The 13,710-nt window shown below is 37.4% G+C and overlaps 1 protein-coding gene across 1 annotated transcript in view; it reads left to right on the top strand.

Moving 5' to 3' along the window:
* Nucleotides 1-13,710, top strand: part of BCAR3 (BCAR3 adaptor protein, NSP family member) — a 113,459-nt gene that overhangs the window by 88,353 nt on the left and 11,396 nt on the right. The window contains 1 exon segment of the mRNA XM_074906581.1: nucleotides 13,056-13,184. Coding sequence (XP_074762682.1) covers nucleotides 13,056-13,184 — 129 coding nt within the window.

The following is a 13,710-nucleotide window of genomic DNA, read 5'->3' as shown; positions in this document are numbered from 1 at the left end:
ATGATTCATATCTTCATATCAAAGAAACTTCATTCTGAGAAGGTAAAAACACGAAGAATGTGGTTTTACCCCTTGTTTGGAGGAAGGAACCATATTGAGAATTGTATCATTCAAACTAGATGGATAGAACTATACCAGTAAGTATCCCTTGGGTAAACAAGTGATACAAGAAGTTGCAAGACTCATATGTCTTTCTGTAAGGCATGAATGTACGTTTAAAGTTGTCAAGGCCTGGGGAAACATGTTAGCTAGTGAACCACAACAATAGTTGGATTTGCAATCTAGAACTTGTCAAAGTAGGAAAACACGAATCCAAAAAGGATACTGCATCCTCTTTATTGTCACAAGTACCTTATTACGCTACTATGGGAATGCAGGTGTTGTGTTTTTCTTCTTTATAAAGTGCTTCATGTTGAATTCTATTAGAACTGGCACTCCAAGTTGAGGGGTTTTATTCCTGGTGATGACTGAGAATCTTTGTCTAAATTGCAGTGTAGGTTTACTCATTGTTAGATTATTTTTTTACCCCATAAAGAACTGCTCTCCTTTTTTGAACTTACTTTTAATTCTTTTCAGAGCAAAAGTGGCCCACCTTATTTTGCATTGCTAAACCAGTTGGTTTCTGCTGCCAAATAGATGTCATCCTAATAGCTGTTCTTGTCACCTGCTGTAATTTCAAGATACTTGTCTTGATAGTTTTTGCTCATGATATTTCAAATTAAACCTTGGTGTATTGTGCAGTGATACTAATACTTTCGTGTCACCATTATAAAGCAGAAATGCCTTGACTGATGCATTCTTGAATTTGATTTCCCTTTTTGTAATGTTTTTCCCCCCTCTCTTCTGTAAATGGGATTAGGGTGTTGTTATAAGAACTTCTTGATGAAGATTGATGACCTCCCAGAGTACCAAAAACCTAGGGACAAGAAGTCACAGTTGAGGCTTTTGTGTTTGGAGTTCTGCAGGGTATCTTTTCATCTTCTATTCTCTGGCAACCTGCTAAAATAATCCTATGGATTTCCTCAAATTGGAAAAAGAATTTAATGGAAATTAAATATGCTACAGCATAGAGGAGAGAAAAGGGGGGGTGTGTTTTTTTCCCATTCTTAGTATTTGTCTATTCCCTCATTGTCCGAGTTTGTCATAAGCTACTTGGAGAGGCATTTCCTCTCCACAGCTATAGCAGGACTCCATTTCAAAGTCATTAGTTTTAGCTTCTTTTCTGAGCCAATCTTTCATCCTTTTTCTTGCCAGGGTAATCACTTTTCAGTCCATTTAATGCTCTGTTCTTTTATACCTACAGAATTTTCCTTTCCTCAGAACAGTCACAGGCATAACGTGTCACAGCTACACGTGGCCAAGTAGTCTTAACTAGCTTTATGAACATTCTGGTTTTACTGCTTAACTTTGGTGCAAGATACCTGCAAACCTTAGGTGAGTCAAACAGGTAAGAGAAATTTACACATCACGCTTCCTTTTCCTTGTTATCAAGACTGAGGTTTCCTTTCCTTTTTGGACAGGCTCTACATCGCACTAGTGTTGAAAGGCTGTGCACATGTTATGCCTTGTCTTTGCTCAGTGCTGCTTCTTGGTTTATGTGCCAAGTTCCATTGCTTAATGCAGACACTGAGGGCACTTCACATTGTTCAGTCAATGTGGGAAGGAAGTACTCTTATTATTGGGTGAGGAGTATTGCCTTGCAAGTAATACCTGAGGACATCAGTAAGCATTTACTATGTGTGCCCTCCTAATTATGGAATGTATTTGTTGCTGATGAAAAAGACAAGTAACTCTTAACAACTCTTTAGGACTAATTTATTCCTAATCTGAGATCTGAAATATCTGTGACTCCTGGACTTTTTTATACCATACAGATTATAAATGACTGATCTCTTCAGAGTTTCCCTTTTTTAAGTGTTACAGGTTTCTTGTATCCCTCAATCCAGTCCATTTTCTTTCCTTTCACCAAGTCTGTTAATTGGGCTGCTACGGAGGGTGAGGTCTTGTTTCTAACAATTATTAAAATTAGCCAAATTATTTGCCTTTTTTGCCTTCATTCTTGAGAGAGCCTTGAGGTATGTAGGACAGATTCTTTGCTGATGAGTGGTTTACTGGTCAGTAAGCTATGGACTGTGGTGTCCCAAGAGAATAGAATCACAGGCATAAATAAAACTACTGCTTTTTATTTTGTGTTTATTTTTACTTTGCCAAATCAGAGGTGTTCTTGAATTCAGTCTTTTCTTTCTCTAGCAGTTTGCACAATCCCATGGGACTATCACCAAACTAAAGCTGTCTGCTAATAGCTTTAAATTATAAAGGTACCTTGGCTGCAGCACTAATGCTGACCATGCTGACAGTGTTGACTTCTTGCTATTTTTATCTAAGGAGTGCTTGCCAGAAGCTTCCTAATTAAAAATAAACAGATTCATCATTTTCCTTAGTTACCCTAAGCTCTAAGGATGTAATTCTTATTTGAGTAGGAAGAGTAACAGTCATCAAATAGTAATCAACTGCTTTTCCTCTTAGTTCCTTTATTTTTGTGTGTTTTATATGTATATTATTGATGATGCAGATAGAGACATTGCATGATTGAGCTGGAGCAACTGATTAAGCCTTTATCAGCACAGGGAGACAGTCAGGTATTGTATCTCATCAAGAAGAGGTTTGTCTTGAGCTGGTTGCTTAAATACATCTCTGAGCCAGGGGATACCAAGATAGAGGAGCTAGGATTTCACTGGTGAGTGAAACATCACATGAGGATTCTGGCACTCTCTCTATGGCATGCTGGAAGCAAGCATGCTAGTGGCCACTGAATTGATAGTATCAACTTCAGCTGTGGAAAATGTCCCAGACTGTTATGTGAGTAGGGGGGTGTAGCAGCCCTGGCAGGCAGTGGTGATACTAAAGAGCTTGCTAAACCTCTGAGAATTGGTAATAGTGACTGTTTATCTTCAGTCTTGAGGAACTACAAACAGCAGAACTGAAAATGCCGAAGGATTATAATGTTTTTCAAATGCTGATTGCAGCACTTTGCTGCTTTTATCATCGTAAGTCTATTATCAGAGTCAAGGTAGGTGCCCTTTTTCAGTAACAGTAAATATACAGTGTGCTAGTCAGTAATGCTTTTAGGTTTTGTTCAGAAATGTTTGTTTTTATATGATGGTTGGGTACAGTGTGTTTCTGTTCTAAAGAATGTCTTTAGAACCATTGTCTCAGAGAGAAGTTTAAACAACTTTGTTTTATGAGCCTGAGTTGTCTGTCTTTATGTTTAGGCACCAAGTTAAAAATGCCCTTGTTTGGGACTCACTGAAGAGAATTTTAGCAAAGTTTTAAGCTTTCAGAATTTAACTGATCAGACCACTTGGTTCCCTAAGTTTTACTGAAAACATAGGCAGTTGTGCTCAGGAGCTCAGGTTTTTTTCAACACTTGAGACAATTTTGGACTTGCCCTTATATTTTAGAAATTACAAAATACTCAAAATCATACACTGACAGAATGGCTTGGGTTGGAAGGAACCTTTAAAGATCATCTAGTCCAATCCTCCTGCCGTGGGCAGGGACATCTTTCACTTTATTCAGAAATGTACTGTATGCAAAGAAAAAGCCTTTATAAATATTTTGAGCCACACCTCCAGAAGTGTCTAAGTGACTTGGGAATTGAATTGTAATCCGGTGGGGTATCTAACTACTTTTGAGGATCTGTGAGCTACATCTAAGCTTTTAAATCTTTTTAGTTAAAATTTATTATTGAGTTGTTCTTTGGATAACAAAGTGTCAGCTCTGTAAGTCTCTGTCTAATACGTATATATTTTCTAGAGCACTTGCAATGAGGAAGCATGTGAAAACCTTCACAGGCTGTCTTCTGGCCTGTCGGCTTTCAGACTTTGATGGAGGCACTTAAAAGTTAGGAACAGCTGCCCTCCTCCTCTCTCCTTCAGTGATTTAGTCTTCTAACTGTCTGTTTCTGAAAGTGAGGTGTGGAGCGCAGTCTTTTGGGCACACTGAAAAAGTGAGTCTGATCAGACTGTCTTCTTTTTCTCACTGGGACAAATGTCAGAAATGATCATTAGAATAGAGAGCTAAAGATGCTTTCCTGTTACTGTAATTATTTTTCATTTTCATTCCAATTTTAAGCATAAGGTTTAACTCTTCTGTTCTAAAACTCTTAAAATTGCATTGGGTTTTATCATTGGCTGTCAGAACAGTTACAAAACCATTGTTCCTGACCATGCATGCCCTTTGTTTAACTTGGCATGAATTTCTAATACCTAAAATAACAGTAATGTTGTCATAGCAACTTTCCATTTAGTCTAATCCATACAGTCTCTGGAGAAACTGAAACATTAGTAGTATTTGCTGTATGGAGAGAAAAAAAGAAAACCTTTTATGTAGCAACAAATTACAGCTGGGCTCTTTCAAAAATAAGGTTCTATTTAAAGAAATTTGCGGCATTTAAAATAGATTTGAATGCATGTGTCCTAGCATGCAGATTTAGCATTAGTTGAATCTGATAAAGTACTATTTTAAGAAGTTCTCATGGTAGGAAACTGGTGTATTTGCTGAAGAGAAAGTGGCTGTAGGTATAGAAAGAGCTGGTGGTCAAATCAGGTAAGATCTACACCTTGGGGCCAAATGATGTACATTCTGTGAAAAGCCAAAGTGCCTAGGATGGTATGAAAAACTGAGGTTGTCTCCTTACTTAAATCATGAAAAATGTACCATTCCAAGCAAAATCAGATTGTGTAGTTAGATGAGGTTAATTATTAGTTTTAATAGTAACTACATTTGTAATGAAATACCAAATTGATCCATAAATAAGCCTACTGAAGTCTGTAGCTACCTCTGAGATATTCAGACTTTGCTGCAGAGATAAATTCATTGTAATTATGTTGTCTGATTTAATTGAAGGCAGTATGTGGCCAAGCTCAGAGATGCCTGGTTGTACCCTGTCAGCGCACAGGAAACAGTACAGCACATGAGCACTCATGTTTTGCTATACTTAATTTTAGTGTGTGAAATTAGGATCTCAACAGCAGATGTTTGGTTTGTTTTCCCATACATTAATAGAAAATATAATGATCAGTGCAGAAGATCTGAACTTGTATCAACTCATTCTTCAGTCATGATGTGTCAGTACCTTTTACAATCCCATTTGGTTTTAGTATCTCTTTACAGTTAAGGTCAGCTTCTACATTTGAGGAAAAGAAGGGGAAACTTCAAGGCATGGAGCTCCTGTTTGTGGTTAGAAAAACAGTGAAGTGAGAATTCTAAATTGTGACTTACACCACTTCCAAGCCAAAACATTGTTCTTCAATTTTTGCTTTTATTGGAAGTTAAGAATTAAGACTAAATCAGTGACTTAAAAAATTAAGAGGTCTAAATTAGTAACGTTAACTTTGCCAACGTTAACTTAGCAAGACAGTGTTTCTAGATCTGGCTAGTAATGGTTGTTATGATCAGAGGGAAAGACCTTAAAGTTCAGGTATTTTCATTCTTCTCTGTTATGATTCACACTTAACTGAAGCTGTGCAAAAGGGGAAAGCCACTCAAATTATCAGGACTGCCAAGTTCTAAAACTTCCAGCACATTGATCTAGCTCATTACTGGGTAATGTACTAATGCTATGCATGTAGCTTGTGTAAGAAGTCTTTTATAAGCAGCTACTTACTGCAAGTGCCATCTCTTATCTTGGATGAATTGCAGATACTTTTTATAGATAGTAGATCTTAATATTTGTTCAGTATGTGATGATCTAAATCTGTTTCACTGGCATCCTTGCTCTTCATGTATCTGGTTTCAGCATGTATGTGGAGGCAGTTGGATTTGATAACATAAGTTTACAAGTCATCATCACCCAGCACTATGGGTCTGCCTTTTGATGTTAGATTTGTTCTTGGAGAGGGTCAGATGGGAAAAGACTGACTTATAAAAAATGATGTGAAATTTTGTATAGCTTCCTGAACTTTCATTCTCCATTGTCTTGCCTCTGAGTTTGAGTTTTGATGAGTCTTATATAACTTTTTTCAATTTCCCATGGTAATTTTCTACAGTCCATCGAAATTTCACTGCAATATACCCTCTATCATAAATATATAGAGAGCACAGGAACCACTGGTGCTTTCAAAGTGATTCCTTTTCAGTGGGAATATGAACATTCTCCAGTAGATATTTATGCATTTAACTTCTTGGTAATACTTTTCATTTACCTCAGATTAAAACAAAAAAACTATCCAACTTCTAAAATCCTTTTGATTTGGTGGTCAAAGTCCCTCGGGTCACTGAGTGAGGAGATCAGGATTTGACTAACTCTAAACTCGGGATTTTTTAGGATCCGTACTCTAGAAATGAGGATGTCCTCCTGGCTCTGAACGTGGTCACCTATAAAATTAAGGAATTGTTATCAGTGTAATGTTGTAGTGGAAGGTGAATGCAGAGTGCACTAGAATTAAGTCTTTCCGTTACCTTCAGTTAACATTAGACTGAACTTGGTACTAAAAGCCTTTTTTTATTTTCCTCCTCCCAAACAAATATCTCGCTTACTAATTAATAAAAAATGGCTGCTTTTTTTGTGAATGTCAGGCAGATTCTATTGTTCATAGTGACAGACTGAGAACATGCATATGATGGAGTTTATTTGATTTTAAAGAGCCATCACAGTTATGATAGAAGTTTTCATGGTGATTTGTGGACTTTTTGTCAGTAACTTCAAAAGATGCCACCTGTTACCTAAACAAGCACACAGAAGTCTTGTGGCTTCAAAATTGTCATTCTTATGTATTAATTAGTCTGAGTAGTTTGAGATTTCTCTCCTGTATCTTTGTCGTGGTGAAAGTTTATATATTACTTGTTTTATGTCTCAACCAACTAATCAAGCCACTAGAAAATAAAAGTAAAATCCTGCAGAAGTTGGCAGTCATCTATGCAAAGGACATCACCCATTTTATTATCTCCCATTATTTAACATAGCACTTGTTATAGTCCTTTGTCAGCTTTGTGCACTCTGGAAGATTAGAGAAAACTGCCCTGTGAAGAACATTGCTGCAGTTGTAGTTCAAAATGTCCAAGTTAAATCAGAAAATGGTTTTCTGAATTTAGAAACTCCCTTTTCCCCATTAGTCCTTTCTCAAAAAACTACTTCAGAAATAACTCTGTCCGTGTATTCTTGTCACTTTAAGTTCTTGGCCAGTGAAACTACTCTTTTGTAGAGAATGTTTTCAAAGAAAGATGGAGAGTCTGATTCCACATGGGTATTCTTTTAAATGCATAGTGCAAGTCTGTTGGTTTTGGTGACTTAGTGGTAGAGTTAATGCAATACATTGTACTCTATAAATAAAACATAAATTGATGTAATTGTATATTTTAAAAGGCTTATAGTGCCAGATGGGCATTCCGATCATCTTCACAAGGGTTAGAGACTTAAGGGGTCTCTGCAGCCAGTGAAGTATATCTTGATCTCGAATTAGAACTTTGACAATAAAATATTAATTTTCTATATGAACAAGTTGATTGCTGTCTAGTGGTTTGGAAATAGAATAATTTCATTAATTTTTCACTTTTCCAGATGTTTTTAGTGTCCTCTGGTCTGTCCCCTCCCTTCTTTCTCATTTCACATCTTTGTCTTCCCTTTTGATATTTCTTGTCCCTGCCCCAGCATCCCCTTCACATTTTCTGTCGATTGGTCTTTCTCTTAAATTATCCACTTCACTAAAAGCTATTTAAATCTCACAAAATTCAAGTTTTTGATGAATCACAGAGTATCTCACATCTCTCATTTATTTGGTGATTCTGTAGGACCTAGTGATTTTACAAGGTCAGACAGTTGTAGTTCATAGTGCACTCAAGCAAACGTTATCAGGCCTTCAGTGTTGGAGAAAAGATGGATTTGGGAGAAAGCAGTAATAGATTTGGTTTAGATTGATATAGTACATTTATTAAAAGTTTAGGAAATGTACTGGCCCGACTTATTTCCTCAATCAGATCACACTTCAGCTTTCACAGAGCTGTTTGCATTTATCCGTAATAATGATATCTCTTTTCTTTTCTTTTTTTCTTGAAACCTTCAAAGCGACAGAAAATCAGGTGGTTCCAAGGTGGCCTGTTGGGCTAATTTAATATCAGCTGGCAGAGCTGTGCAAAGCATCAGGAAATAATCGAGATTGGATGGAAATGAGGCCATCTTCAGTCATGTGCTTGTAACAGTCCTTGGCTGTGCTTTAAGTAAATAATACTTTGTCAGAAGTATACAAAGAGACATGATATGAAATTCTGCATTATCAGAACTGAAGGTGATGATCTAGATTTTGGACCAACACCAAACTGTCTAAAAAGTAAAAGCCTTTTCCTCATAATTCAAGCTGTTTAAAAAATCAAGCAAAAAAACCTCCTCTTGATCACCTTAAAGGGAGAATTAATTAATAACAATTGAGGTAAGCCACAAAAGCTAGAATACATAAGATGCAACTATGGGTGTATATTTATCAAAACCTGTGTGATTCTTCTCTCAGCTTTTGATTTTCCATGGGTACATGTACTTCACTGGAGTTGTTGCAGATACGAATTGTAAAAAGAATCCACTGCCAGCAGGTTACAGAAATAGCTGTGTGATTTTGTTTACCACCAAACTCATGCAGTAGATTATTCAGCACAATTTAAAAATTATTCTAATCTAATGTGATAAATTCAGCTAGGATGGTTGACACAAGACCTTGATATAGAGCAAGTTTCCCTTGCAGAGTGCCAAACACTCAAACTCCTCCTGCACAAACAACAAATTATTGTGAGAAATTCCCATTAAAATATGTTCATAAGTTTCATAGGTACAGAATATTGTAGTAGGTCAAGTCCTTTTAAAATTTACCTTAATTAAGATCATATTTTGATGTTTTACTTCCTTAAACTTTGATATTTTCCAGTTTTTCATACTCTGGATTAATATTTGCCTGAAGAAAATGTAAAATACTATGTAGCATCAAGGGTAGCTTGTTACACCTGTAAGCACAGTCTGCTTTTAGTTTAATGCCCCTGAAGTAGAAATCCTTTGTGAAATATAATAAACTTGAGTGATGTTTATTAAAAACACTAGAATAAATGTACTGACTGGAAATTTTTTTCCCCCCTTCTTGGGTCACTAGGTTTTCCATTGAGTATGTAAGGATTGAGGGCTTTTGCTGAAGGTTGATAATATTATATTGCTAGATAGTTTTGTGGTTTTCTTTTAAAGACCTAGTCACAAAACCTCAGCATGGCAGGAATATCTTAAAGTAACACCAGGAATAGAAACAATGTGACTGAACATGAACAGTTCTGGAAAGCATGTAACTAGGGGGAGTTCTTTGTACATCAGGAAAAGCATCTGTATTTGAAAAAAGTTCTGCTGACTTGATTTGGTTTTATGTTCTAGGGATCTCTGACAGGGTTGTTACTATTCATAAATCTTAAAGAATTTAAACTGGAAGCTTCCCTGTGTTGCCTCAACCATGTTTTGTTGCAGAATATACTGAAGTCTTTAATTTTTGCACTAGATTTTTAATTTTAAAAAAAAATATATAATTTTTTTTTTTTTTACTATTCACTGTCTAACTGTAAATATAAATTCAGGTTTCTTTCAGTCATTGGGTATGAGCCAACAAAGTGTCTTAGACAGAGGCATAAACTGAGGACATACTACTAAAGGAAGGCTTGTCACTGTGAAGTTAGTGCAAATTTACAGCATACTATTACTGCTGATTAATTACCCTTTGGGTCCTATTGGAAAATGAGGCTGAAGTATCTGCATCACATTATGTTGAATAGGTCACCTTTTCTTTTGAAAGAAAGCCCATTGACATAATTATTATGCTTTTCTAAGCTTAAACTCTTCCTTATTTACAGACTAACATGCTTGTGCAGGCTGTGCCTGGAGTGATTTTTGAGCCCTTACTTGCATGATGTGAAGTTCGGTGTATGTGGAGATTCTTGCAGGGTATAGAGTTTAGCATAGAGGGGCATAGGCTGGTATGATTACAGACAGTTCATCAGTCACACTTCTCCTGTAACGGCTGTAGATTGTGTAAGAAATCAGTCTCAGCCAACAAAAAAAACTGTCCAGGGAGACATGCTATTACTGAACTTGCTTACCTAGGCAGTGTATTTCAGGGTTTGTGCTAGCCACAGGAGTTCTTCCACTAAGGTCAGAGTTGCATAAGGGTTATTTAAGCATGTTTGCTTCATCTCAGGAGATGTCTGACCTCTGGCAATCAGAGTATGCTCAGTGTGGTAGACCATGGTGGAGAGGATTTTTAATAAACCAATAATCATGAACGTTAACAATTTAGTTGGTTTGGATTCCTTAAATGTTTTTCTTGTTGTGTTGCTAGATGTAATTCAAGTGCAATATGTGTCTCATTACCTTCACTTGAGTGGTAAAAAAATCCATTTAACCACCAGAAGAAAATCTAGGTTTCTTTGCTATATTTGTAATTTATGTGTATCTGTAACTTGATAATCCTGGTTTTTTAAGGTAATTTGTGTCAGTACAATGGATAAATTAGTTCATAAACAAAGACCTATAGCTCTCTTTGTTGAATCTAGCTCTCCTAAGAAAATTCAGTTATTGCATTTGTATGCTATAGTCTGTTCCATTCACATTAGCTTTGCCTACCACTGAGATACAGTGGTAGGCAATGGTAGGCAAAGATACAGAAGGATGGTAACAATTTTTACAGTAGCTTTGGGTTAAGATCTCTATTCAGTCAAAAGCATCTTTAAAAAACTTAAATACAATTCACAGTAAAGTAGTAGTTCCTTTCAGAAGATTAGCCAAATCCATAGCTATGAATGTAAAAGATTTGTATACCATTACAACAGAGTGCTCTTGTTTAGATTGGAGCAGGTACTTTAAAAGTTCTTCAGTTTGTGCAGTCAGGGACAAGGTGCTCTTGAAAAGTCTACTCAGAGTCAGTGTGCTTTTCACTCTACCTTTGGCTGATGTAAATGCTGTAGTACTTGCTATCATTCCGTAAGAGGAGGCAGTGAAGTGGCTGTTAATTCTGGAACCAATGCCAGTCAGCTTTAAATGGGTCCCCAGCCATTTGAGTTGGGAAATAAAGGTGTCAGGCGTGGGCCACTAGTCCTTTAGCTATGTTAGTCGATAGATCACAGAGATCACAGAAGTTTGGAGTGGAGAGATCTTGTGCCTTACTTGACTATGTTTTGATACACTTTTGGGCTTGAGTCCTCACCAAGGTTCCTCTGTGACCCAGTAACTCAATCTCTTCCCATTGTACATGGCTTTATGAAAGAGCCCTTGCAGTGAAGGTCTCTTTTTGTGGTGTGGTTTGTTTCTGCACAGACGTTTCTTGCCATAAAGCTTGGGAGGAGCTGATGGAAGACCTTGACTGTATGAAAGCACAAAGAAATTGTTCCTTGTTGAAAATGATTGTCCATTTTGAACCACATTTGTATGGATAAATGCTACCCTGTTATGATTAACAGAAGCATAATCTTTACCTCGTTGGTTTTATCTGTTGCCTTCCTGTATAAATTACTATGTTCATTTGTGTTTGTCTAAGAGAAGCCCTAGTTTTCTCTGAGAAAAGCAGAGAGAAGAGGAAAATTTATCTCAGAATTTCTCTGGGTTCCCAGCATGTTTAAATAGTCTTGGCAGCGGGATGCCTCTTCTGGCATTGTTCCACCAAAAATCTGCTGTCTAGTAATCTGTTGTAATTCAGTCTGCTTGAAATTGCATGGAGGATTGTTGAAAGAAGTGCTAAATGTATGCCACCTGCTCCCACGGTTAGGTGCTGTGAGTATTCAATATGAAGAAAAAAATGCTATAGAGAGAAGCTTTCACAGAAAGAATAGAATTGGTGGGCAAGCATTCCCAATTCTTTTTTAAATAATGCGTGTGTTCCATATTTACATCAGTGTGTCAGTGAAGGGAACCTGTGAACTTTGGCTCATATCCAGACCTAAGAAAAAAATCCGTAATTCACTGGAGCAAAATGTTGCATTTTAGTCTGTTCTCCAGCTGGAGGTCCCAGCTCTCTCTCCCTCTCTTTTTTAAAATGTACTTTCTTTTAAGAGAGGGTATACTCTGTTTCTTTGATCAATGTTGAACATGTTCCCTGTAATGAACCTGTTTCTCTTGGGTATCTTGGGCTTTTGAAACTCTTCTGCAACAGTAAAGACGGGCTGGAGTCCTCAGCCCTTGGAGAATGTAAGGAAGTCCACAGAACTTCCCTCCACTGAGTGCTTATGAAAGAGTAGATGACAACTCTAGAGGGGATGCTGCACCGCACTTTGTTAGCAACACTGCATCCACAGGAAGTGATGAGCCATGAGCCAGAGTGGTCCAGCATGGAAGCTGTACTCCAAGAAGAGATGAAGATTGAAATGTTCCAGAAAATCTTACAGTAGTTGTATATAGTGGTCATGGAGATATCTCCAAACAGATCTCAGGCTTTTTGTGCTAAGGGGCAACAAGAGCTTTTTCCCTTAAGAAGGGAACATCTCAGACATGCAGATTTAATGACCATTAGAAGTAAGCCCTTTAAAGTGACAAATTACTTTGGCAATCTGTTTTTTAGTGCAACAGAAATGTTGAACAACTATGTATGTGCAGGTTAGTTTGTCTTGATCCATTTGGAATGTTCTTAATTGGATGGGTTCAAAGGGAGTGGTGGTGGGGGGGAAGAATCTGAAATTAAAATGGAAGTTGAAACAGGAGGAGGAATATTGAAGCCGGGCACTTGTGCCCTGCTACATTTTTGGGTGGTATAGTTAGAATTCTTGTTGGGAAGAGGAAGTAAGAGAAGTGACTTTGTAGGTGTGCCTTTATTAGCTTGTTGTACAGACAGAACACTTTGCTCTGTTCCGTGCAGTGTATAATAATAACATGTTATCTCACTGAATGCTGGATTTCACAAATACAACTAGAGACCAAAGCCAAGCCAGCCTGCTGAAAGCAGTACCTGCGTTCCAGTGGCTAGTGCAGATCATGTGATGGAAGTTATAACCCAGGTAAAATGTTAATCACTAAACTTGGCACAGTTGAAGCTTTTAATCTTTTATTGCAGTTTTCTAGGGAGAGGCAAGTTATGGACAACAGCCCAGAAAAACTGAAGAAGGAGTTAGAGGAAGAACTGCAGCTAAGTAGTGAAGACTTGCGTAGCCATGCCTGGTACCATGGACGTATTCCTCGGCAGGTACGTGGTCTTTGCATTGTCAAATGAGCTTTGAGCTTTTATAGACAAGCAGAATTGCATTAAGGTACCAAACACATCTCTGATATCTGCATTAATGTAGTAGAAACATAATGCTTATTTATGTGCAAACTATGGTATTTATCACAGCTTGGCATAAAATGAGGCTGAAGAAGGATTCAGTGCATATATTTCAGGATTTGTGTGCATTGAATAAAGGCAGAAATGGAATTCAAGCTTTATATGAGAATACTCTCCCCATGTTGTTCAGACATGCTGACATTAATTTGATTCAGTGTTCTTAACCAAAGTTAAAATGTTCTTGTTTATTTTCTTTCTTGTACTTGGAATTTCGAGAAGGAAGGAAAAAAAACCCCACAAGAAAATCTATGTAATAACTTAATTTTGATCCTTACAAACGTAGTTAAAAGTATGTTAAAGCTGTGGTTGGATTGGAGCTTGGGTTCCCAGAGCTCCGGGAGCTCCCCCTGCGGGCCTCCGTCCCTCGCGGTAGAACCCGGCTCCGGCC

This window comes from Athene noctua, chromosome 5, assembly GCF_965140245.1.
Source record: "Athene noctua chromosome 5, bAthNoc1.hap1.1, whole genome shotgun sequence".
In the NCBI taxonomy this organism is placed as follows: domain Eukaryota; kingdom Metazoa; phylum Chordata; class Aves; order Strigiformes; family Strigidae; genus Athene; species Athene noctua.
The sequence above is the reverse complement of the archived record's forward strand: the minus strand, read 5'-3'. Positions and strand labels throughout refer to the sequence as shown.